Source organism: Bos taurus, chromosome 3 (genome assembly GCF_002263795.3).
Source record: "Bos taurus isolate L1 Dominette 01449 registration number 42190680 breed Hereford chromosome 3, ARS-UCD2.0, whole genome shotgun sequence".
In the NCBI taxonomy this organism is placed as follows: domain Eukaryota; kingdom Metazoa; phylum Chordata; class Mammalia; order Artiodactyla; family Bovidae; genus Bos; species Bos taurus.
Genome location: NC_037330.1, coordinates 92033842 through 92060679, shown reverse-complemented (window position 1 = coordinate 92060679; position 26838 = coordinate 92033842). Strand labels below are relative to the sequence as shown.

At 49.8% G+C, this 26838-nt stretch overlaps 1 protein-coding gene across 5 annotated transcripts; it reads right to left on the bottom strand.

The window, feature by feature from the left end:
- Positions 1–657: 657 nt before the first annotated feature.
- On the bottom strand, positions 658–26745 carry CYB5RL (cytochrome b5 reductase like). Of its 5 annotated transcripts, none has more exons than NM_001428262.1 (8): positions 26682–26745; positions 23771–23876; positions 21195–21449; positions 20126–20274; positions 16979–17066; positions 10372–10476; positions 6340–6543; positions 658–2719 (listed from the first exon to the last, which is right to left on the bottom strand). In NM_001428262.1, exons 3-8 carry the CDS (start codon positions 21387–21389, stop codon positions 2516–2518), a joined length of 945 nt encoding a protein of 314 aa, NP_001415191.1. In that variant the 5' UTR covers positions 21390–21449; positions 23771–23876; positions 26682–26745; the 3' UTR covers positions 658–2515. The 5 variants fall into 5 exon arrangements, with proteins under 5 accessions (NP_001415191.1, XP_005204609.1, NP_001415192.1 ...); XM_005204552.5 differs by having other exon boundaries at positions 26678–26740; NM_001428263.1 differs by lacking the exon at positions 23771–23876 and having other exon boundaries at positions 26678–26745.
- Between the last annotated feature and the right edge of the window lie 93 nt (positions 26746–26838).

Sequence of the window (26838 nt, the reverse complement as noted above, 5' to 3'; positions counted from 1 at the left end):
ACCTAACATGGGACAAAGACAGACCTACAAGAACTGCCCCAGACCCCTCACTCCTTAGGTGGGGACCCCCGGCCATCCATAACAATGGTGAGCGGCCTCCACCCTCAGCACACTGGTGTGTCTTAGCCCCCCCCAGGCTAGCCTAAGCCAGCCATTCTCCTGGCGCTCTGTACTTCCCATTTGAGCACACTCATCTCTTTGAGAATTACAGCTTTAATTCCTGTCTTCCTTGTCATACTGTAAGCTCCATGATGGAGCTTCCCAGAACTGCCCTCGCCTTGTTCACTGCTCTCCCCTCAGTGCCTCAAACAGAGTCTGGCTCCCAACCGGCCCTCCAGGAGTATTTGTGAGTAGACTCAATAGGACATACCAACTGAGGGAGAGGAAAAGGTGGACGAAGACGTCCGGACTGAGAGACCCTGAGAAAGGAAAAGTGCCTCGCTCGAGGCACAGCAGAGGCAGAATGAGGTCACAGTTCCTGTCGGGGACCTCGGCTGTTCAGAGAAGGGCCTTCTCCTTACCCTAGGCTGAAAAGAGGCTTTGCAACAGACCAGGATTCCCTGAAGCTCAGTCCTTGGAAGGCTGGTCTCAAAATGTTCTCTAGTTTAAGAAGCCTGGGAAACCCTGGTTAAAACGAAAAACCTTTCTTCACCACTGGACTTTTCAGATCCTTTATTATGCTCACATGCTTACATGCACATAATTGCTGGCAAAGGCCACAGGCTGTATTCCCCACATCTATTTGACCATGGAATGCTGTCTGTGAAACTTGGTTTGAAACCTTTGGGACCACCCCACGATGGCCTGTCCTTATTTACTGAACATGGCACAGCACAGAGTTTTGTTGCAACTTTTTGGGCAGTGCAGGAAAACTCTATTTCACAAATGAAAATGACTCCAAGCCCCAAGATATAAATGGGATAAAAACAGAACTGCTCTGGTTGGAGGGGGTTCTGGGGATTCCACTCAGCTGCCATTCCTTCACGGCTGCCATGCCAGGAACTATGCTATCCTAAAGAGTCTAGTCTAAAAAACCACTGGTACAGAATCTGTGGACAGGGCTGACATAAATCTGGCTTCTGACAATGGCCCCGCCGTGAACTGTTTTATATTGGGCAGATCACATGGCCTCTCTGGGCCCTGGTTTCTGCATTGATACAATGAGTCTGATAGATGAGATACTTTCTGGAGTCCTGAGCTTTAACCTCTGATACGATGAGGACTGGGCTTCCGAGGTGGTGCTAGTGGTAAAGAATTTGCCTGCCAATGTAGGTGGCATGGGTGGGTTCAAGCCCTGGGTCGGGAAGATCCCCTGGAGGAGGGTACGGCAACCCATTCTACTATTCTTGCCCACAGAATTCCAGGGATAGAGGAGCCTGGCGGGCAAAGAGTCAGACAAGACTGAAGTGACTTAGCATGCACACACTCATGTGATGAGGACTGTGATTTTATGACTGCAAAATTCTAACTCTACGATTTTATGGTCCTTTGATTCCGAGATTCCATGGCTGAATATTCCAGTTCTGGGACTGCCTGTAGCCAGCCGGAGCTGGTGCAGCAGACAGGAGCACAGGCTGCAAAAAAGCAGAATTCATTAACTGCAGTGTGCTGCCCAGGGGCACTGGGTTCCCTGGGGAGGGCATCCCCCGTGCAGGATGGAGCGGGTGGCGTGTGGAGGGGTGGGAACAGCAGCAGCTCAATGGGCAGAGCAGGGAGAGGGACCCAGGTCTCCCGACTCCTGCTCTATCTTTAGATCTCCATAGCAACCGTCACCAGGGTGCTGAGCTGCAGGCGCGGGCTGAGCTGGCTGCCTGAGCTGGCTGCCTGCAGGAGGGAGGGGCATTAGCTTCCTTCCGTACCTCTTTTGCCAGGGAAAGGACTCTGGGCTGGGCTCTTGAGCCAGGAAAGGGAGACTGAGAGGGAAGCCCTTTGCAGCAGGAAGGGCCTGGGGCCAAAAGAAAGGTAGACTAGGGCCCCACCTTGCTCTGAGAAGTGGTCAGGTCAAAAAAGCCTCGACCTTCATTGTGTCAGGCTCACAGCACTAGAGGCCCAGACAGCAAGTTCTTCCTCCAGCCTCCCCTGCGGTCATTCCCTAAACAGTCGGTGAGCACCTCCTCTGAGATGGCCCGGAGGCCACAAGAGATACACAGACTCCAGGGAAAGCAGGCTTTGGCTGAACAATCAGGAAAGCCCCTCCCAGTCCTCCTCCTGCCAATTCCTACTCAGCCAGGACCTGGCTCCTTCCAGGAAGTCCTCCCTGACTGCCCACTGTATACTTTCCTGTTCAGGACTCCTACTGCCCCATCCTCTATCCTCCCAGCAGGATGCCTGTCGGAGCGTCAGTGACCTCGTGGGATGGATGAGAAATGGAGGTCTGCAGAGGCAAAGATATTTGTCCCAGGTCACCTGGAGCACCAACAGCAGTCTCCCATTCATGTCTTCGGATTCCAGTCTGTGCTCCTTCCTGCTTCCCAGTGCCGGGCCCCAAGCCTGAGCTTTAGAAGCGAGGCCAGGCCTAGAAGAGGAAGTAGGAGTCCTCAGCCAGGCCTGCGTGCAGCAAGTACCCAGCCATGTCCTTGGTAAACTCAGCTGATCCACAGACCAGGGCGAATGGCTTTCTCCGACAGGAGCCGACCAGCTCTTCAAGCAGGTCCCGGTCCAGGCGGCCAAAGCGGGTCCTGTCGCGGTAACTCCAGGGAAGCTGCTCCAGGGAGTTCTCCTGGGCGGATGAGAGACAGTGGGGGTGATTCCTGGGCGTCCTCAGAGTTTACACAGTCAGCTCCTCTCTGCCAAATGAGGAACCTGAGCCAGAGGGGATGGGGGGAAGCAAGCTTCTCCCAGCCCCACCACAGGCCAGGTACTTCCTTCCACAGGGACTCAGGTCACCCTCACAGAAGTCTGTGGGCCAGTAGGCACAGTTGAGGCACAGGGAGGAGGAGGGATGTCCCTGGGACACACGATGAGGTGGGGCAGCAGTGGGATCAGACCGTGGGTCCCATCATTTCCACGGCCTCCAAGGGGCTGCTGTCCCCGACACTCTGGGGGGAATGTTTTCTCACCGCGACTGTGGGTCTCCCAGCATCTTTACAAGATTATTTATCACCATCACTCTCAGAGCATAACTTTTGTGCATTTAAGTCTTCAATTCACTTGTTGAGTTAACCAATGTCTACTGAGTGGACTCGATGGACATGAGTTTGAGCAAGCTCTGGGAGTTGGTGATGGACAGGGAAGCCTGGGGTGCTGCAGTCCATGGGGTCACAAGGAGTCGGACACGACTGAGCAACTGAACTCACTGAGTGGACTGTGCCCGGCCCTGTGCTAGGCAATGGGGACAGGACAGCTGCTCCAGGCAGACAGGGCTCCTGGCCTCATCTGGCTGTATATCAGTGATCCCAGGCTGCCTTAACCAAGAGAGGTGTTTATTTCTCTCACACGGGAAGGCTAGAGAAGTATTCTGGGGGTGTATGAGGCCCCAGGCTCTTTCTCGTTATGCTCCTCTAGCCTTAGCTTGTGACTTTCATCCCCAAGGTTACAAAAGAAAATCTCCACTACCAGCTGACTTGGAAAAATTTCTTTTAAGTAAACATTTTCTTGAAGTATAACGTATGTATACATATGTCATATATTGTATATGTATTGACAGTTTGGAGAATTTTGACAAAAGAGAAGAAGCCATGTAACCAGCATCCAAAACAAATAAAACCCCAGCAGAATAGGGCTGTCACCTCTGCAGATGCTATTGAGGTGAACCTCTCATTCCTAGAGCCAAGCTGCGAGACAGGATGGAGACAGCGCTGTTGCGGTTGGAATGCAAGCTTTGCCACCAATTTCTGGTGAGTGACCATGACCTCTCTGAGCTGCTGTGATGAGTGATGAGCGCGGGGTGATTGAGAAACCCTGAAAGAGGCTCCATGAGAGCAGGCCTAGAATCCCAGGCACATTCAGAGCCCATCAGACCCCGAGGGCCTCTGAGGACAGTGCTGTGCTGCTCACAGTGGATCCTCTCTGATGATCTGCATCTTCTCGTGTGCCCTTTGTGCTCTGACCTGCCCAACAGGCCCCCTCGAGGGCAGGAACCAGCAGGGCCCACTGGCCTTGCCCCTCCTTCCCACTGCCCAATCCCCCCTTCCTCCCTGACCAGTTCATGCAGTGCAGCTCACCCTGACTATACACCAAGAGATACATGGGGTCTGGTTGCTGCTCAAGTCGGGAGGGGGACCCTCAACAATGAAGATGCAGCGGGGTGGGTGAAGGAGAGCCTGGGCCGTGACAGCAGAAACACCTACACCAGCCGGGAGGCTCAGGGAAGCTCCCAGGATGGAATTACACCTCTGCAGAGAGATGTGAGGGATGAGTGGGCGTTAGCTTAAGAAGTGGGAAAAAGTGCTCCCTGTGGGGGAACAGCATGAGCAAAGGCAGAAAAGCATGGAGCACTCGCGACCAGAGGCAGACCAGTGATGCCAAATGCAGCGTGCAGTGGATGGAGGAGGGCCAGGGTGCGAGGCTGCAGAGGGCTGGCACACAGTCCTGAGAGCCGTGGGGAGCCAGGGAAGGGCAGGAAGCGGGGCAGCGATGTGGTCAGAGCTGACCTTCCAGAGACAGGATCAAAGACAAATAGGCAAGAAGTGGCCTGAACAGGGAGACCCTTGACGATGCTGTCACTATGGCCCAGGCAGCAACTGGAGTGGAGGGAGCACGGACAGGGAGGAGGTGCCTCTCACTCCATCCTCCCCCACCTGCCCTTGCTATTGACAGCTATTGACACTCGCCTGCCCAACCCCAGGGCACCGGCATCATCAAAACCCTGGCCCAAGGTAGGAGGCCCCGTATTGCTGGTGAACTTTAACTCTGCCCTCAAGCCCAGGCTCAAATGCCATCTGCTCTGTGAAGCCCTCTCTGCTTGCTGCCAGCACCCTGAACACACTCCACAGCACCTCTCCCTGTGCTGTTTTATACCAGCAAGCAATAAAACCATGGCTTCTCCACCAACTTGCTGTGTTACCTTGGGCAAGGTTCTTAACCTCTCTGTGCCTCGGTTTCCACATTCATTAAAAGGCCACGATGGCAGTACAAGCCTCCAAAGATTTTGGTGGGGGCTATATGAGTTAATACACATACAGCGCTTAGAACAGTGCCAGGCACAGAGAAAGTGCTGGATGAAGGGAAGCCCTTGTCAGCCGTCTCTGTGGCTGCCTCCACATATACAGGTGAGCCCCTGGAGGCCAGGAACAGGGCATCTTCATTTTTAAGCAGGACTGGCCCTTCCCTCACCCCTCTCCCCTTGGCTGTCCACTAGCCCTTTGCTCCATCTCTGACCTTGGGCATGGCTGTCGCTGCTCACGCTCACCAAGCATGACATCCTGGGTGATCAGGCCACTGAGCATTCCTCCTGATAGACAGGCCTGTGGACTCTGGCTCCTGGGGACCTCAAGATCTCTGGTTTCCTGACAGCCTCCCACCCACAATGTCAAGGATCATGGAAGTCTTTAGGGACACTCTAAGTACAGGGCAATGAGGCTGACCCTGAGCAAGAGAACGGAGGGGAGACACCAGCAGGGGACCCCAACCCAGGGTGTGCAGGAAAGAGAAATGAAGCTACAGACTAGGGGAAGGCACACAAACAAAGACACCTGAAGGCCTAGCTTGAGGTAAGAGGCAAGACATCCCCCACCCCCAAGCTGTGGCCCTGAAGGGAGGGCCCGGAGGGGTCCCTTGAATGAACGGCGGGACAGGGAACCAAAGGGAAGAGGGCTCAGGAAGCAAAGCCATTTCTAGCTAGAGTGGCTGGGGCTTGCACAGAAAAGGGATGTGGAAAAGACTCTAACAAATGCCATGAACTCGGATCTAGTTTACTCCACCAGCTGTTGACAGGGTGAGTGCCTCCTCCGTGCCTGGCACTGGGTGGAGCACTGAGAGACTGGTAACCTAGAAATATGTCCCTGCCTCAATCAGCCATGACAGCCAGAGGACGTCTGTGCCTGGCCCACTGCTTCCACCACCAGGCCCCTTGCCCACACAACGCAGGATGCCGGAGGGTGGATGGCAGGCAGCAAAGCATGCTGGGTGAGAGCTGGTGCTCTGGAAGCAGACAGCCTTGGGCTCAGATCCTGGCCTCACCCCGTCTGGCAGCGTGACACAAGCTGGTGCCTTCACCTCTGAGCGTCAGCTTCCTCATCTGCATGACGAACATGATAACACAGGCACACGCTGTGGCTGCCACCAGTGATGAGAATGATTATTACGGCACGGGTGAGAGAGCCCACAGCGGGCCCTCGGGAGGGGTGCAAGGGGGCAGCAGAGTCTCCATCAGGGACGGAAGTCATCCCCTGGGCTCACCTGGCTGAGGACAAAGAAGGTGCGGACATTCCAGAAACGGGCCTGCTCCTGGAGGAAGGTTTTCAGGTAGATGCCCTCAAAGGTCTTGAAGCAGCCGACCAGGGTGATGAAGGTCTCGTCCTCTGCATTGTCTGTGATGCTCTGGAGGATGGGCACCATGGGGGCCAGGCCGGTGCCAGCAGCCAGCATGAGGAGCTCCCCGTACTGGGCAACAAGACAGTACATGACAGGGCTGGGTTGGGAAGGGGTCTTACCCCACCTACCAACTATGGGGCCTTTTCCTGGGCGTGCTTGAACTGGATGGTACTGTCCTTCTGGGGTGTCCTGCCCATCTGAGCTTCCCTCTCTACCCCCTCCAGGGAACCCTCCGTGCCTGTGAGCTACAGCTTGTGAGGCCTATGGAACAGAAATCATGGAATCCGGAGGCTGCAAGGAAAAGCAGTGGTGCAGCCATCCTACAAATGGCTGGCTGCCTTCTAAAGCACCCCCAAGGGACTCTGCTTACACACTTCTGCTGATAGGCAGCCCACTGGATCAATCTTAAAGGAAATCAACTCTGAATACTCATTGGAAAGATGGATGCTGAAGCTCTAATCCTTCAGCCACCTGATGCGAAGAGCTGACTCATTGGAAAAGACCCTGATGCTGGGAAAGATTAAAGGCAGAAGGAGAAGAGGGTGACAAAGGATGAGATGGTTGGATGGCATCACTGATTCAATGGACATGAATTTTGGCAAACTCTGGGAGATGGTGAGGCTCAGGGAAGCCTGGCTGCAGTCCGTGGGGTTGCAAAAAGTCAGACACGACTTGGTGACTGAGCAACAAGCCCACTACTTCCTAAGAAGTCTGCTGTATTACAAGCTGACTCCCCTTGCCAGGGAGGGCTTCTCACCTCAATGACCTGAAACCTGCTCCAACCAAAGCTTTGCCCACCACCCCTATCCCGGCCCTGCCCTCTGGGCTGCTTCCTCTGCTACAGGGCCACCTTGCAGAGATCTGAGGGCCCTGGCTTGGACCCTGAGCCTGCTCTTCTCTAGACTAAATGAGATACTATACCTCAGTGCCTGGCACAGTGCTGGCCCAGAGAGCCAAGCAATAAAAGTGAGCTCCCAAGGGGCCCCTGTTCCACCAACTCCCCCTCTCCAAACCTGTTTCCTGGCTCTAGGTCTCTTTAAGATCAGTGCTGTGCAGGTTAGTGCCTGACCCGCACAGTGAGGTGTTCACCTCTATGCTTTGTAGGTCTCTGTGAGTGCAGTCCGAGTTTCCTCTAGCTTTAGCGATAGCCACCGCACACCACACTACTGCATGGAATGCTTCTTGGACTACCAGGAGCCATGCAGATCTCGGGGTAAACCCTCAGCCCTATGATCTGGGCAAGTTCTTTCACTTCTCAGAGCCTTGGTTTCTTCACTGGTTTAAAAAAAAAAAAATAGACCTCTGCAGAAGAGCACCTATCTCAGAACTGGCATGAGGATTACAGAGATGACAAGTGCCTGGTACGGAGCCTGGGACCCAATGCAGTTACATTCCTGCCCCTCACTGAGCCCTACTGCTGGCCCGTCATCCTGGCCTGTGCTCCAATTCCCCCAGCCTCCAGTCACAGAGGCTGCCGTGTGTCACCTCTTTCTCCCATCACTGCTCAGGCTCTCCTCTGGGGAGCCTCCCCTGAGCCACGGGCAGGTGTTCCCACAGCCTTCTGCACACCCTCCTCACCCTGTGTTGTTATCATCAATCTGTGCGCCCGTCTCCCATCAGACTGGGAGCGTCTGGAGGAGGGCTCATCTGACCCATCTCCGGGCCTCCAGGGTCCAGCACTGGCCTGGCCCTGGGTGAACCCCTATGAATGTCTGTGGAACAAATGCAAGACAGATGCTAACATGCCAGTCTCAGGGCTGACGTGAGCCACCTGCCATGAAGCTGGCTGCAGAGTGGCAAGACTGGCCTGCACCCTGGCACCCTCACAGGAGCAGAGCAAAGTCTCAGCCACAGTCTCAGCAGCCAAACGTTGGTGCGTGAGACGCCATGTCCTTTCCTTCACAGCCTGGCCCTGTGCCCTCCCAGACAGCAAGTGTGGGGCTTTCCCGAGGGGTCTGTGGATGCCAAGACTGTTATGTCTGGGAAGATGGCCTGCAGGTATTCTATATTTCTTCTTTTAGCTTCTTTATATCTGCAGATTTTGGGGGGTAATGAACAGATACTACATTTGTAATAAGGAGAATACCAGTAAAAGCTATTTTTAAATTACACAAAAAGAATGGACACACAGACATAGCAAACAAACTCGTGGGGACTTCCCTGGGGGTCCAGTGGTTAAGAGTCTGCATTTCAAGTGCAGGGACGCAAGTTTGATCCCTGGTGGGGGAACTGGGATCCGCATGCCGCGTGGCATGGCCAAAAAGGAAAACAAACTTATGGTTACCAAGGAGGAAAAGAGACGAGGGATGAAGTAGGAGTTTGGAATTAACATATACACTGCCATATATAAAGGAGAAGGCAATGGCCACCCACTCCAGTACTCTTGCCTGGAAAATCCCATGGACGGAGGAGCCTGGTAGGCTGCAGTCCATGGGGTCGCACAGAGTCGGACACTGAAGCGACTTAGCAGCAGCCATATATAAACTAGATAACCAACAGCGACCTACTGTAGAGCACAGGAAACTGTACTTAATATTTTGTAATAACCTATAAGGGAAAAGAATCTGAAAAAGAATGTATGTGTGTGTGTGTATATATAACTGAATCACTCTGCCGTATACCTGAAGCTATCACAACACTGTAAATCAATTATACTTCAATTAAAAATAAAAGAATAGAGAGGAAGAATGATTCATTCTTTTCCATTTGTTTTGCTTTGTTTTCCTCATTATAAAAGGTAATAGGTACTCATTGTGGGTAATTTGGAAAATATAATGAAGAAAATAAAAATCACCCATAATTCCACCAACCAGAGCTGCTAACATTTTATTGCTTTTTTAAAAAAAAATACTTTTTCTGTATAATCTAACTTAAGTTGCCTAGCTTGTTGTGTATTCAGTATTTTACTTAGTATTGGTCATGACCTTACAGCATAAGCATCAACATCATTTATAAACATAATTTTAAAATCCAGGATAGTAGTCTATCAAGTGCCTGTAACCCAGTGTACATAATTGCTCTGTTGTTGGATGTTCAGCTGTCTCCAATTTCTCGCTATTATAAATACGCTGCAATGAACATGTGCAAGAGGCAGCATTTGGATTCTTTCCATAGGACACACTTCAGAAGTGGAAGCACTGGGTCAAGGATGTGAAGATTCCTAAGACTCCCAGTGGTGGTTTAATTGTTCAGTCGAGTCCACCTCTTTGCAACCCCATGGACTGTGGCCCACCAGGCTCCTTTGTCCACGGGACTTCCCAGGCAGGAATACCGAGTGGTTTGCCATTTCCTTCTCAAAGGGATCTTCCTGATCCAAGGATCGAACCCAGGTCTCCTGCATTGCAGGTGGTCTCTTGTATTGCAGGCAGATTCTTTGCAAACTAAGGCACAAGGAAGTCCCAAGTCCCCAGCACACACTGTCAAACTGTTTTCTTATATGCACCAATTGATGAGAAATGACTGCTTTTTCCTAGGAGTGTCAGGGCAGGACTTGAACATGCCATGAAGATGAGGGGAAGAACCCTTGGCCTGGGAGGCAGGGGACTTCCCAGCAGCAAGTCACAAGGTGTACTTAGGGAGTGGTCTCCATAGTCTGGTAAATGGCCCGTGAAACTGGAAAGAGATCCGAGAGTCAGCTGGTGTATGGGCCCTACATGCCAAACTTAGTCTGAATTTTTCCAAGCAATGTTCAGGCATGGATGGTTCTGGGACATAGGCAGTTTTGTCTCTTAGTACCTATCCCATCTCCTCCCATGTCCAGCCCCAAGTATACTCTTGGCATTAGGTCTGGGCTCAAGAAGAATGGCACAGCGAGATTATATGGCTTGAAACATGAGAACCACAGTCCTGGAGGCTAAGCTGGCAGGGGTCTCCTGAGGACACAGCATGGGCACTGACCTGGTTTGGTTTATAGAAGAAGCCTCCGAAGGGTCCTCTCCAGAAAGCTGTGTCTCCTGCTTTCCAGGACTTGACATACCGGGACATCAGCCCAGTCTGGTAGCACTGGAAGCAAACAAAGGGAGACCTCAGTGGACGGGCACGCGCCGCCAATACAGGCCACGGCAGCCGCGCCGCCAATACACGCCACGGCAGCCGCAAGCTCAGTACTTTACACGTGTTGTCTCATTTAATCCTTCTAATCATCCACGAAGTTAGTACTGTCAGCCCCCGTTTTCAGATGAGGCCCAGAACCTTACACAGAAGGTAAATGGTAAGACCAGGATGAGAATCTGTATGACTGTCGGCCCTAACTACAGAGGTCTCAAACCAAATAACCAGGGGCCACACGGGTAACACATCTGAGTGAAGAATCAGGGAAGAGACAATTAATGGCACCTAACAGTCTCAGCATCAGGCAGACAAGAGTGAGTGGTGGAGACTAAGGTAAATTGGTGAGCGAATACTCTTTCTAAAGGAAGAAGCCACTTTGCAAATTCCAGTCCACAGTCCACAGGGCCAGTGATGCCAGATCTTCTGACTTTCTAAGAGTGGCAGGAAATCCATATTTTTAAGAAAATTTTCCCATTCTTGAAATGTTAGCAATTAATTCAAAATTTTAAAACACTATACAGGCCAAAACGAAATATATTTGTAGGCTAGAGGCAGTTTGTGAGCCACTCACTTGCAATCTCTGCATATCCCTATACTGTCTCCTGGCTGGAGGAAAAAGTGAAGGTTGTGGAGGGGATTCCTCCACGGGAGAAGGGCAGTATGCACTTGCTGGGTGCCCACCCACTCTGTGCTGGGCACTATGCTGGGGCTGCAGGGAAGACAGCTGGACCTTAAGCTCCATGAAAGCAGCCAGTGCCTGAATCATGGAAAGGACTTTAACATCTGAATGAACAAATCAGTAACCCAGATCAGGCCCTCCTAAGCTTAAGGAGCTCACAGTCTAAGAGGGACCTAAGTCTCAGACACACACAAGGTAGAGACTACCTAATGCCTGAGGAGGTGCAGTCACTTCCAGTGCAGCGGGACTGAGGAGAGCTTCCTGGAGAAGGAAGCAGTGGGGCTGGACCTTAACGACTGGGTGGGATCAGACTCACTGGAGATGGGAGCAGACGGGCACAAAGGATTCTGGGCATCAGGTGTGGTATGCTCAGGGGTAGGACAGCCCAGGTCATGTTCTAGGAACAGCAAGTGGACATGATAGAGTAGAGTCAGGGGAGCACTGGGAGAGAGGACTGGAAGAGTGTTTGGAGAAATTATAACCAGGCCTGAAGGAGAGACTGGGCTTTGGTCACCAGACTTGCTTTTAAACACTCACAGCCACTTCTGGTACCATCGCTGCCTTCCTTGGGCACCAAATGCATAAAGCAAAGAACGTCCTTGGCTGACCTGGAAGAGGTCTGGGGAGGAGGCTACAGTTTTTCTAACTTGCTGAAAGATACATTTCAGCCTATCCCTTGTTTTGTGGCCCTGGTCCTACGGAGGCACAGCCCCAGGGGTGGCCTTAGAAGCCCTATGGCACAGAGAGAACTCAAAGAGAAAGGAAGGATTTTTCTGTGCTTCTGGCACTCACACAGAGCCTGGCACAGGGTAAACCCTCAAAACACATCTGTTTAACAGAACTGACACTGGACTTGTTCTTCCATTTGGGATCATATTACCCAAGGGGCCTTGGGACAATATCATCTCTCTGAGCTTTAGTTTCTTCATCTGCAAAGTGGGGAGAATATGATCTACTCTGCAGGGTGGTTACAAGGTTGAAATGAGGTAATTAAAGAGCTAGAGGCAGTACCTGGAGCCCAGAAGGTGCCTGAGAAATGGGAGTTCCCCCTTCCTATCTACAAGGGAGCGTAAACCTTAGAAAACCCGCCTGCCTTCCCAATTTGCCAAGACATTTCCAGTTCTTCAGCCAGCGGCTTAGGGATAATTAAGCATCTCTCTGAAGAGAGGCTTTCCAGTAAACGAAGGAGAAAATCAGCCTTGCAGCTGGGAGTGATCCAGCTGCCCTGAAGTACTGTCTCTAGGCTTATCCTTTCAATAGAAACACACCCAGACAAGCAGCTTGGGGAAGTGGGCCATTTGGAGAGGATTTGTGGAATCTCCCAGACAAACAGTTGCGTGGAGAAGGGATCCCATCCAAGCTTATGTTTGAGAGAATAAATACTCGAGCTCTGAAGGCAGGCGGGGAAGGCGGGAGCCATAGATGGTGCTGGGGACTTGGAATCAGGAGGCCAGGGCTTACCCACCACTTGCACTTCTTACTACCTGGGGAGCCTCAGGCTCTCCTGGGGTCTCAGTTTACTTGTCAATGAGAGGGGGGTAATTTCTGTCCTATAAGGGAGACAAAGGATGTGAACACCTATCTTGAGGATTCTGTTTGGGAAAAGATCTAGAGCTATGTATTAGGCCGACTCATGTGAAACTGCTGGTTCCATAAGTCAAAAACGTTAGCGTGTCAGCAATTTCATATCAGATCAGATCAGATCAGTCGCTCAGTCGTGTCCGACTCTTTGCGACCCCATGAATCGCAGCACGCCAGGCCTCCCTGTCCATCACCAACTCCCGGAGTTCACTGAGACTCACATCCATCGAGTCAGTGATGCCATCCAGCCATCTCATCCTCTGTCGTCCCCTTCTCCTCCTGCCCCCAATCCCTCCCAGTATCAGAGTCTTTTCCAATGAGTCAACTCTTCGCATGAGGTGGCCAAAGTACTGGAGTTTCAGCTTTAGCATCATTCCCTCCAAAGAAATCCCAGGGCTGATCTCCTTCAGAATGGACTGGTTGGATCTCCTTGCAGTCCAAGGGACTCTCAAGAGTCTTCTCCAACACCACACTTCAAAAGCATCAATTCTTCGGCACTCAGCCTTCTTCACAGTCCAACTCTCACATCTATACATGACCACAGGAAAAACCATAGCCTTGACTAGACGAACCTTTGTTGGCAAAGTAATGTCTCTGCTTTTGACAGAATATGAATATGCTATCTAGGTTGGTCATAACTTTCCTTCCAAGGAGCAAGCGTCTTTTAATTTCATGGCTGCAGTCACCATCTGTAGTGATTCTGGAGCCCAGAAACATAAAGTCTGACACTGCTTCCACTGTTTCCCCATCTACTTCCCATGAAGTGATGGGACCGGATGCCATGATCTTCGTTTTCTGAATGTTGAGCTTTAAGCCAACTTTTTCACTCTCCATTTTCACTTTCATCAAGAGGCTTTTTAGTTCCTCTTCACTTTCTGACATAAGGGTGGTGTCATCTGCATATCTGAGGTGATTGCTATTTCTCCCGGCAATCTTGATTCCAGCTTGTGTTTCTTCCAGTCCAGCGTGTCTCATGATGTACTCTGCATATAAGTTAAATAAACAGGGTGACAATATACAGCCTTGACGAACTCCTTTTCCTATTTGGAACCAGTCTGTTGTTCCATGTCCAGTTCTAACTGTTGCTTCCTGACCTGCATACAAATTTCTCAAGAAGCAAATCAGGTGGTCTGGTATTCCCATCTCTTTCAGAATTTTCCACAGTTTATTGTGATCCACACAAAGGCTTTTGGCATAGTCAATAAAGCAGAAATAGATGTTTTTCTGGAATTCTCTTGCTTTTTCCATGATCCAGCGGATGTTGGCAATTTGATCTCTAGTTTCTCTGCCTTTTCTAAAACCAGCTTGAACATCAGGACGTTCACGGTTCACGTATTGCTGAAGCCTGGCTTGGAGAATTTTGAGCATTACTTTACTAGCGTGTGAGATGAGTGCAATTGTGCGGTAGTTTGAGCATTCTTTGGCAGTGCCTTTCTTTGGGATTGGAATGAAAACGGACCTTTTCCAGTCCTGTGGCCACTGCTGAGTTTTCCAAATTTGCTGGCATATTGAGTACAGCACTTTCACAGCATCATCTTTCAGGATTTGGAATAGCTCAACTGGAATTCTATCACCTCCACTAGCTTTGTTCATAGTGATGCTTTCTAAGGCCCACTTGACTTCACATTCCAGGATGTCTGGCTCTAGGTCAGTGATCACACCATCGTGATTATCTGGGTCGTGAAGATCTTTTTTGTACAGTTCTTCTGTGTATTCTTGCCACCTCTTCTTAATATCTTCTGCTTCTGTTAGGTCCATACCATTTCTGTCCTTTATCGAGCTCATCTTTGCATGAAATGTTCCTTTGGTATCTCTGATTTTCTTGAAGAGATCTCTAGTCTTTCCCATTCTGTTGTTTTCCTCTATTTCTTTGCATTGATCGCTGAAGAAGGCTTTCTTATCTCTTCTTGCTATTCTTTGGAACTCTGCATTCAGATGTTTATATCTTTCCTTTTCTCCTTTGCTTTTCGCTTCTCTTCTTTTCACAGCTATTTGTAAGGCCTCCCCAGACAGCCATTTTGCTTTTTTGCATTTCTTTTCCATGGGGATGGTCTTGATCCCTGTCTGCTGTACAATGTCATGAACCTCATTCCATAGTTCATCAGGCACTCTATCTATCAGATCTAGGCCCTTAAATCTATTTCTCATTTCCACTGTATAATCATAAGGGATTTGATTTAGGTCATACCTGAATGGTCTAGTGGTTTTCCCTACTTTCTTCAATTTAAGTCTGAATTTGGCAATAAGGAGTTCATGGTCTGAGCCACAGTCAGCTCCTGGTCTTGTTTTTGCTGACTGTATAGAGCTTCTCCATCTTTGGCTGCAAAGAATATAATCAATCTGATTTCGGTGTTGACCATCTGGTGATATCCATGTATAGAGTCTTCTCTTGTGTTGTTGGAAGAGGGTGTTTGTTACGACCAGTGCGTTTTCTTGGCAAAACTCTATTAGTCTTTGCCCTGCTTCATTCCGTATTCCAAGGCCAAATTTGCCTGTTACTCCAGGTGTTTCTTGACTTCCTACTTTTGCATTCCAGTCCCCTATAATGAACAGGACATCTTTTTTGGGTGTTAGTTCTAAAAGGTCTTGTAGGACTTCATAGAACCGTTCAACTTCAGCTTCTTCAGCGTTACTGGTTGGGGCATAGACTTGGATTACTGTGATATTGAATGGTTTGCCTTGGAAACGAACAGAGATCATTCTGTCGTTTTTGAGATTGCATCCGAGTACTGCATTTCGGACTCTTTTGTTGACCATGATGGCTACTCCATTTCTTCTGAGGGATTCCTGCCTGCAGTAGTAGATATAATGGTCATTTGAGTTAAATTCACCCATTCCAGTCCATTTCAGTTTGCTGATTCCTAGAATGTCGACATTCACTCTTGCCATCTCTTGTTTGACCACTTCCAATTTGCCTTGATTCATGGACCTGACATTCCAGGTTCCTATGCAATATTGCTCTTTACAGCATCAGACCTTGCTTCTATCACCAGTCACATCCACAGCTGGGTATTCTTTTTGCTTTGGCTCCATCCCTTCATTCTTTCTGAAGTTATTTCTCCACTGATCTCCAGTAGCATATTGGGCACCTACTGACCTGGGGAGTTAATCTTTTTGCCTTTTCATACTGTTCATGGGGGTTCTCAAGGCAAGAAGACTGAAGTGGTTTGCCATTCCCTTCTCCAGTGGACCACATTCTGTCAGATCTCTCCACCATGACCCGCCCATGACTTCTTATACATTTATTGCCTACTCCTTGGGTCTCTGGGGCATTTTGCATCCAGCCCATTTTGTTCATCTCATCTCTACCAACTGCCCAGCCCACCTTGGCTGCCCCTACAAGCATGTCTCCCTCCACCACTCAGACTGAGTATAGATCCCACCAGACCCTGCTCTATTTCACCTCTCCCCGCCTTTGGTTATCCAGCCCTGGAACACCACCTCTAATCTGTACTCCTTCTTCAAGGCCCAACTCAAATGCCCCGGCCCTTGCCAACTCCTTCTATAAGGTAATTTCAGTTAGCTTGGTCCCCAAGGTACTCTATGTCCCATCTTTTGCCTGCGTACCCGCTCTGTTCCAAGATGAATGACTGGAAGTTCCCCAAATCATGCCCCCTTGGCTGCTGTATATACACACTGCTCAGCACTCAGAGCTTCCTTCCCAATCCTGAGCTTAACACAGAGCTCACACACACAGCTTCCTCGAGGAAGCCCAGCCCGCTTTCCCTGCGGCCCCAGGTGCCCTGAGCTGGGCTGGGGCCTGCTGCGTCTACCACCTTGCAGTGTCCTAATCTGGCCCCATCGGACGGTGGGCACTGGGTCTGACTCCCCCTGGATGCCTGTGCCCAGCATACAGAAGGAGCCCATGACTTGGTTCCCCTTTCCCTGGCTCAGTGCTCACGCTCCATCAGTAGTAAGATGGCGAGGAGGAAGAGCTTTACTCTTCTCAGCCCAAGCCTTTTGTCCATAAAATCTATCAGGAACATGCCTCTGTTGATGATGCAGCAGCCCCTTTTCCCTAGGAAAGGAGATTAGAAAAGGCCACCCTCATTGTCCTTGCTCTTCCCTCCAGCCAGCTTCCTCCCACGTGAATCCTGGCTTTTCCCACATCAAAGGGAAGTGCCCAACCCTGACCAAGTTGGCAAATGGAGGTCCAGTCCTTGGCTCTTAGAGCAACCGTGTGAGTTGACTTACCTTGATTAAAACTTCGAAGTATCCTTCTGCATTGGCAGGGCTGATGGGCGTATAGGCTCTCTGAATTTCTAAGTCATCTACTGTCCCTCTGGGAAAGAGATGCACTTGGTCAGGCATTCAGCCAGTCATTCAACAAATCCTTAGAGTACCTAACCTGTGCCAGGCTGGTGAAAGTGAAGCTAGGGGCCCAGTCATCCCAGCAGCCCTCACTGACGGGCAGGCACGGTGGAGCAGAAGACAAGCGTACTGGGCTCCCCTACGACTGCGTGCTGGCTATGAGACCCTGGGCAGGTCACTTAAAACTTCAGTTGCTCCTTCTGTAAAATGGGGACAATCACCCATGCTCCTGCTATGTGGTTCCATTGGGACTACAGATGGAAAGGTGCTTCAAAAAGCACACTGATGATGTGAGCTGTTTTAGGACATCACTGAGGTTTTTCCTGACCTCTCCCCGACCATAGCATGATCAAGATAAAAACAGCTATGTTTAACAAGTGTTTAACATTTAGCAAATACTACCACATGCCAGGAGCATTGGAATTAGAAAGGATCCTCAAAGGTGCCCTCGTCCAAAGTTTGACCTGATGCATGAATCCACTCCAGTATTATCAACAAGGGGGCCAGAAGGATAGTCATGCAGACATGTTGTATTAAGTGCCTATGATGCACCAAGTATATTACAGGCAGTACCTCATTTATTGCAAACAATAACCAAAATGAAGAAACCAAGGCTTAGAGAAGGGATGCCACCTGCCTGAGGTCACACAGCTAGAATCAACTGTAGCTCCGTCTGCCTCAGAGGCAGGTTCCTTACCACTACTCCTCAGAGCTTCCTGGGAGCACCCAACCACCCCTTTCTTGAACCCTACCATGTACAAAATTTTCTTCTCCAAGGTATGCAAAGATTAAAAAGGCTCATCCTAATGTATCAAAAGTTGGGCAGAAACATTCAATAAATGCTTACAGAACAAGGAACATATGGCCTGGCTCGGATGCAAAGAGCACTGTGACATTTGCTATGACAGAGGTAAGTCACAGGCACTCTCATCTGGGGAGCCTCAGAAGCCCTCCCTGAGCTGGGTTTTAAAGGATGAGCCGGCCACTAACACATGAAAATGGGGACAGGAAGTAAAGGGAAGAACCTAGGCAAAAGCCTGTGCTGTGCTGTGCTTAGGCACTCAGGCGTATCCAACTCTTTGCCACCCCATGGACGGTAGCCCGCCAGGCTCCTCTGTCCATGGGGATTCTCCAGGCAAGAATATGAGAGTGAGTTGCCATGCCCTCCTCCAGGGGCAAAAGCTTAGAGGTAGTTTAATGTAGGGCAAGCCAGGAACTGGTGAGAGGGGCAAGCATGGGGGTGGGCAGCTGAGAACTTGGTGGGCAAGGGAGCTGGGGCTGTGGGTTGGCGTGTTGCTGGGGAGGTGCTGTGGAGCACCAGAAGGGGTCTGAGTGAGGAGGGACGTGGGTGTCCTGAGAGTGACAGAGACAGTGGAGAGGGACCAGACCAGAAGCAGGCAGTTCTGGGCATCCCTGACTTATGGATGGAGGGTTTCTTGGGCTCTGACCTGTCCTGTGGCTCCTAAAGGAACAGTGACTTTTAAGGACTGGCCAGCCAGGCCACAGGCCAGAATGAGCTGTATACAAACACCAGGGGTCTGTGTGAGGCAAGTGACCAGAGTGTGATGAGTAATACGCTCTCTCCTGGTTTCCTTCCTGGCTACACCTTCTGTCTCCTTTGCTGGCTTTACCTCCTCTTGCCAACACTGTAAATGGTGGAGTTGCCAGGGTTCAGTCCTAACTCCTTCCTTCTTTCCATGTCCCGCATGCTCCCAAATGCCATCTAGGTATAACGATACACCTGGATGCTTCCCAGATCCACGCCTGCAGCTCAGATCTCTCTGCTGAGCGTCAGGCCTAGAGAGCTGACTGCCTGCTAGATGCCTCCACCTGGAGGTCCCAAAGAGTCTTGTCCCTGGGTAGGTGGAGGTGGGGATCGAGGTGGGATGAGAAGACAAAATTAAGCTGGGAGAAAGAAGGAAGTGCAGAGGAGTGAAGGCTGTAATTCAGGAGGCAGGCTGTCTGGGCTTGAATCCTTGTTAGCTGTGTGATACTGGGCAAGTCTCTTATTTTCAATGTCAGTCTCCTTTCTATCAACTGGTGCTAATTGTATGAGGTTAATGCCACAAGCTCTGGAGCCACACTGTTTGCTTTCAAACCCTAGCTCCAACATCTGCCAACTGTGTGATCTTGGGGAAGTTATTAAACCTCTCTGACTTCAGTTTCCTCTCTGGTATGATAACGGTGCCTACCACACAGGATTTTGTGAACAATAAATAAGCTCATACATATGAGCATAAACTGTATGAAAAAAGTGTTTGTTGTTGTTATTTATCATGAAAATACATTATCTAGGCCAATTCCAAGAGCCCTCTAAGTCATGTATCAGTGTTTACTCTGAAGATGACAAATGGAGGCTTTAGGAAGGTTAACCAAGTTGCCCTGGGCCACACTGCTAACAAATGGCAGAGTAGGGCTGCAAAGCCTGGGTCCTCCCACTACCCGAGTGTACTGTAGGATGGGGTCCTCCTACTACCTGAGTGTAGGGTAGGATGGGGTCCTCTCACTACCTGAGTGTACCATAGGATGGGGTCCTCCCATCACCTGAGTGTACCGTAGGATGAGGTGCTCCCATTACCTGAGTATACCATAGGATGAGGTCCTCCCACTACCTGAGTATACCATAGGATGAGGTCCTCCCACTACCTGTGTGTACCATAGGATGAGGTGCTCCCACCACCTGAGTGTACTGTAGGATGAGGTGCTCCCACCACCTGAGTGTACTGTAGGATGAGGTGCTCCCACCACCTGAATGTACCATAGGATGAGGTGCTCCCACCACCTGAGCGTACCATAGGATGAAGTCCTCCCACTACCTAAGTGTACTGTAGGATGAGGTGCTCCCACCACCTGAGTGTACCATGGGATGAGGTCCTCCCACTACCTGTGTGTACCATAGGATGAGGTGCTCCCACCACCTGAGTGTACCGTAGGACGAGGTGCTCCCACCACCTGAGTGTACCGTAGGATGAGGTGCTCCCACCACCTGAGTGTACTGTAGGATGAGGTCCTCCCACTACCTGAGTGTACCGTAGAATGAGGTGCTGGCCAGGCCGCAGGCCAAGCTGGCTGTTCCCGGGTAGTGCAAACCGGACAAGGTAGGTGTCCTCAGTGAGCCTGTCCACAGCACTGATGAGGAAGGCCAGGAAGGTCTCTGGGCTCAGCTTGGAAGGGCAGCTCTGCAACAGGAAAAGATTCACCAGCTAGAACCTGAAACTCAAGAGACAGGCAAGCCTCCATGAGCATCCTCCCTGCAAGGAGAGGCTACTGTGGTTGACAAGTTTTCTGTATAATAGTGCAGTCCCACCTTCCTTCCCTTTTAGGCTCTAAGAACGCCGGAGCACTTTATGTCAAGGGCACCCTGCTCTGAAGCCTGGCATGGTTCCTCTCAGCCCCAGGATAAAGCACAAGGTCCTTAGTTGGACACTCTAGTGCCTGTGGATGAGTCCTGAGTCTCATTTTACCTCTCAAGCATCCAGTGTCAGACCTTTCTGTGTTCCCCACAAGAACACCTTGTGGATTCCAACCTGTAAGTCTTTATTTGCTCAAGCTGTGTCCTCCATCCAGAACACTCATTTCCAATGTATGGAAAACCCACCTATCCTTGAAACCTGCTAAAACCCAGTATGCAGATTTAGAAACTGATGGGACCTTAAAGATGACCTAATCCAATACCCTTATTTTACATGTGGGGAAACTGAGGCCCAAGTGGTAGTGACTTGTTTGTATAAAGTCACCACCATGAGCAGGGGTTCAAATTCATGTCTTCTAAGTCTCAGCCCATTGCCCTTAATATTCCATCCACCTCGCAGACCTCTTCCAGGAAGTCTTCTCTGACTGCCCCAACTCACAGATCCTGTTCCCCTGAAAATGCACCCACCCAATTCATTCCTGGGACCTTCCCTCACTATACCACCCCATCCCCCACTCACCAACTCAAGGCCAGGCTTTGAACCTGGGTCAGTCTGCTTCATTAGATCCACTCTTTTCTCTCTGCTGCAGAGTCAGAGGAAGCTCCCTTGAGCAGGTACACCATACAGGGCTGAGGTCAGGAAGATGCCGACACCTGGCCCTCGTGTCTGAGGAGCACCCCCCTTACCTGTGTCTCTTCCCTACTCAGCAGGCTCCTGTCCTTGCTGGCTCGGGCAGCCTCCCACCTTGCCAGGTCTCGCTGGTAGATGTCGAACACACAGGGCGAGCAGCCACTGCCACAGCACTGCGAGGGCAAAGGCTCCACCGGTCGAAGCTGCAGCCAGGCTTCCTCTTCATCACCTTCCTCCCCCTGGTCCATCATCAGTGGGGCTTGATCAGATACTCTTCCCAGAGCAGGCCCAGGCCCTGCTCCCTTGCCAGCCTGGAGGAGGGAACACGTGTGGTTACTCTTTGGGCACCTCTGTTCCACTGGTTCTCCCTGGGGCCGGCAGGTGCCAAGCTCCGTGTGAGCACATGGATGAATCAGTCCTGGGGTCTGCTGTCTGCAGGGAGGGAGGCAGACAGGCACAATAATCCCAACAGGCAACCACAATCCCAACAGGCAACCACAGTTTCTTGACCTCTTCCCATGCTCTGAGTGCTGGATCAAGATTACAAAGAAAATCTCGCAACAGTGTTCATCAGCTATACTCCAACATAAAAGCAAAAGTTAAAAAAAAGATTACATAGAAAATTTCACTGAACTTTTAAAATATTTTAAATGATGAAGTAAAACATTTATGTACAATTTAACAATTGTTATAAAAGAGCCATTTTGTAACCACCACTCACTCAAGTAAAAAGAACCTTGCTGGCATCCCAGAAGTCATGCATTTGTGTCCCTTCTGATCACACCTCTGTGCCCATAACCACTATCGGTTCCCTTGCTTTTCTATACTTGTGCCACCTTTGTTTGCAGTTCTAGCCACAATTTATCAGATTTGCTTAGTTTTTATCTTTATATGAACAGCTTCTCAGATGGCTCAGTGGTAAAGAATCTGCCTGCCAAGCAGGAGACTCGGGTTGAATCCCTGCATCGAGAAGAAAGAAATGGCAACCCATTCCAGTATTCTTGCCTGGAGAATCCCAGGGACAGAGGAGCCTGGTGGGCTACAGTCCATGGGGTCACAAAAGAGTCGGTCATGGCTTAGCGACTAAACAATAACAACAGTATCGTATGAAATGTATTCTTCTGTGCCTAGTTTCCTTCACTCAGTATTGTTGGCGAGTCATCTACCGAATTGCTGCATTTTATTTAATCTTTACAACAAGGCCAGTCCTGGAGGTGCCATTTTATGGATGGGCAAACTGGAGTCTGAAGAGGTTTAATAACTTACCCAGGGTCACACGCATGCGTGCTAAGTCGCTTCGGTCATGTCCAACTCTTTGTAACCCTATGGACTGTAGCCCGCCAGGCTCCTCTGTCCATGGGATTCTCCAGGCAAGAATACTGGAATGGGTTGATGTGCCCTCCTCCAGGGGATCATCCTGACCCAGGGATCAAACCTGCATCTCTTGCGCCCTCTGCATTGGCAGGCAGGTTCTTTACCACTAGCGCCACCTGGGAAGCCCTACCCATATCACAAAGTTCCATAAATGATGGCACTGGGACTTGAACTCTGCTCTGTCTGGTCTCAGAACATATTGTTCTTCAATAACAGGAACACAGGAGAAGAAGGTCATGATGGTCCAGGTGAGAATTGATCTAGACCAGGACAGTTTCAGAGAAGATGAGAGGAGAGTGGACAATTAGGGAAATCCTGAAGCAGGAATTAACAGAACACAGAGACTGACAGATGTGAGGTGAGCAGGTGAGGGGGAGAGAGGGCTAAAGGGACATCCAGGTGTGACGCTTGGATCCTTGGGTGGATAGTGGGTCCAAACAGAGTTGAGTTTTAGAGGAAAGAGGAAGGGAGGGAAATGGTAAGTTCACTAAGAGGTACGCTGAATGCCTGTGGGGCATCCAAGAGCAAAATCTAGCTCCATTTGGATTAAGCAGGTCTAGGAACCTGAATCTAGAGATGGAGCTCCGGGCAATGGACAGCAAGGAAGGGATGGGCTGGTAGAGAGCAGGCTGGAGCCTCTGCCGAGGCCTGCCTGGCTTCCTGCAACACTCATAGCGCTTGGTCCAGCCCTGGTCATGGTAGGTGCTCAATAAATGCTCTTCCAGTGAATGAATCTCCACCCTATAGCATTTCACACTGTTCAGAACTTACAAGTTTACATGTCTTTCTCTTCTGAGATTGTGAACTGCTTGAGGGCAGAGACCTGCTTTTTATTCATTTTATGAAGAGGCACAATGTATATTTTAAAATATGCATGTTATATGAAAGAAAGAAAGGAAGGAAAGGAACTTGGTTTCAGGGCCATTAGGTAAATTTTGAAAGACAGACCAGGGAGGAAAATTTAAATGGTTATGATTTATTTTGAGATATTTCTGTGAGGGCAGTTTGGGATTTATCAAGGTTTTCTGTATTTATATGTGGAACTCTACAGTTCATATAGGAATAGAGCTGTCATCTCACTTGCAAGGAAACTATTCATTTAAAATCCCACAGGCAAATCAAAGTAAAGGGGGTTCTTCTCCCCCTCTTGTCTGAGAACAGAACTTAGGGGAAATCTGATGTCACAGAACATTACTTAAAATGCAATTACGACTAAAAGCTCCAGTTTTTGCTATCCTCCCATTCATTCGACACTTACTGGGCAGGGGCTGCTGAATGAGGTGCTGGGACAGAGATGAATGACACTCGTCCATGTCCTGGAGGAGCTCCTGGCCTGGAGGAGTCAGACACTAAACAGATAAAACCTGGGAAAAGAACACAGGTCACTTACTGGGCCACTCTGTCCCAAGCACTTTGCACTGTCTCACTCTGCTCCTGGCAGCCATAGGTAAGGAGGCTATGCCTTCCTTATTCCACAATGGAGAAAACTGCGGCCAGGAAGCCAGAAGTGGCAAGGTTAGTGCATATACCTGGTCTCTTAAGACTCTAGGATACTCTTTCTCCCTAGATTTCATGCCTCTGTAGGGCAGAGGAGTGTCTTCATCTCCAATTTCCAGTGGGCTGGGCTGGCACACCCACCTTGCCAAACTGCCATTGAATTTTATGGGCCCCCTGGAGCCTCCCTAGGGCAGTAGCTTCATGGGTGCATAAAATGCTAGAATCAAGGTGTGGGCCAAGTCTGTGGAAAAGCCAGGAGCAAACCACTAAGCCTGCCAGAGGACATGGAAATCCTGTTTCTTGGTTACCAATCACTTCCCAGGAGTCTTAACTTTTACGATCTTTCCCATTTTTTCCGCTTCCCACATCCATTTACACTAGAGTTTTCTATGGGCCCAAACGATGTGCTTCCAGTTTCCCCCAACACTATCCATCAGCACACCTGCCACCAGCTCTGACCACACTTGTCCCCTGCTTCACAACCTTCAACAGCCCCCCACTGCCTACTACACACAATTCAGCCTTCTTGCCTGGTGCCCAACATTCTTCCTGGTCAGAACTTGCCCCAATTCTCTTACCACTTACTATCATCGATTTTAGAAGGGCAGTTCCTGTATGTGCCACAAATCTCTCTTGTAAAGGAAAGGTTTCTCTTTAGAGGAAAGAAAACCTTCTACTGCTGGTTCAGTGATTTCAGGAAGGTTCAGCAGGCTAAGACCCTCTTGAGGGCAAGTGTGGTATCTTATTCTTTCTGCATTCTACCACCAAGCAAAAGCCTGGCAGACGGAAGGCTCAGGCAAGTGGTGAGTGCTCAGTTCACAAAGATCTGGGAGCCAGGCATAGAGCTTGGGGCTGAGATACAGCAGAGGTTAATAAAACATTGGCTCTACCTTCACAGAGCTTCCAGACAAGAATGGTGTCACATCAGTTCAACCCATTCTTCTTACATGTTATGTACCAGGTTTGTATTAAAAGTGAATGAGAGCTGGTTTCCTCTATATGCTGATTTCTTACTCCCAAAAGATTTGGGAGAAATAAAGTGAGCTAAGTTAACAGAAGGAGCTCTATTAACTGTAAACTCCTGTACAGTGTGAGAGTTATTTATCTATCTTTGCCTTAAATTTGCTTTCTAGATTTTACTAATTCCATTTTCCCTGCTATTTTGGAAGTGAGTAGAGAAGTTGGCCATGTCAATTATGAATTTTAAAGACCAGTTTCACATTTCCTCTCAGCCTCTACTTTTGGAGTCTAAGAAGCCAGGCCTTGACACATGTTGCTTCTGCCTGGATGACTCTCCACACCCTCAGACCCTGCTTCAGGGTCACCTCCTCTCAGAGCCACCCCCTTACCACACCCTTCTCATTTTCTAGGACAGCTGTCTTGGACCAGTTTCCTGGAGGTCAATTTTTCCTCAGACTGGGGTGGGAAAGGGGATGGTTTCAGGATGATTTGAGCACATTAGATTTATTGTGCTCTTTATTTCTATTTTGTGGCAATCAGGATATTCCACCTTTACTTTAGGGTTAGGGTTTATGTTCCTATGAGAATCTAATGCCAGCTGCTGAATTGACAGCAGGCAGAGCTCAGGCAGTGATGCAAGTTCATGGGGAGTGACTATCCTGGGGGTTGAGGACCCCTGCGTTAGCAGGTACCCTATTTGCTTATTCATTACATTAGTATGTATTGAGTCATTAAATGTATATTTACTATGTGCTCAGCACTGATCTAGAGGCAGACTTCACAACAATGAAGAAACAAAAACTCTTGCATTCATGGAGCTCCTTGCAGTCATGGAGCTTACATTCCAGTGGGAATGTCATTAAGATCAAAATGAAAAATAGGCTATGTTCAGTGTTAAATACGAAAGAGGCAAACAACTGGGGGAAAGGGATATAAGTGTGTGTGTTGCAATTGCTATTTGGTTTACTTGCTTTCTGTCTGTATCTCCCACTTAAACTGTAAGCTCTACATCGCACATCCATTTTATTCACCAGTGTAAACCCGCTACTCAACAGTGCCTGACACACAGTAGGCATTTGATAAATACCTACTGAGCAAGGAGCAAGGTACCCCTCTGCCGCTCTGGCCCCGCTCCTAGGAGGCGAAAAGGGACATTTTGAGGAAAGAGGAAATTAACTCATTTTGGGCGCTGGGGAGGAGGCAGGCAGTGTGCGAGGTCAGAGCGGCCCTAGCGTGGTGCAAAGGCCACGTTCAGGCTCCACGTCAGAAGTGGTGGAGAGGGAAGGAAACTTACGGGATACCCACCACGTTCTGTGCGCTGCGCAACTGAGCTAGTTTAGGCATTTCCATCCCTATTTTGAGGCTTCCAAGTTGGCGGAGTGGTAAAGAATCCCACTGCCAATGCAGGAGACAGATCCCTCGGTCAGGAAGATCCCCAGGCGGAGGGAAGCAACCCACTCCAGCATTCTTGCCTGGAAAATTACATGGACAGAGGAACCTGGCCAGCTACAGTCCATGGGGTCGCAAAGAGTTAGACTCGACTGAGCACACAGACACATCCCTATTTTTACACCGAGTGACTTTAAGGCTCTGAAGAAGTACTCTGTCCAAGCTCCAATTGCTCGCAAGAAATCAAGGCTGTCATGAGCTCAAGTTTTAAGTCCCGAAGCTCTCCTAGCTCATTACAGCTCTCACCACAACCACTCACCTACCCTCCTGCGCTTTCCCTCAGGTAAAGATCTTGCAGGTTTCACTCCCACCCGGGGAAGGTGGGCAGGGTTCCACCTGTGAAAAAATGTGGACGGCCTGCGGGGTGGGGCAAGGCCAGAGTTACCTGGCGGTGATTGGTTAAAGGATCTGCCACTCGTA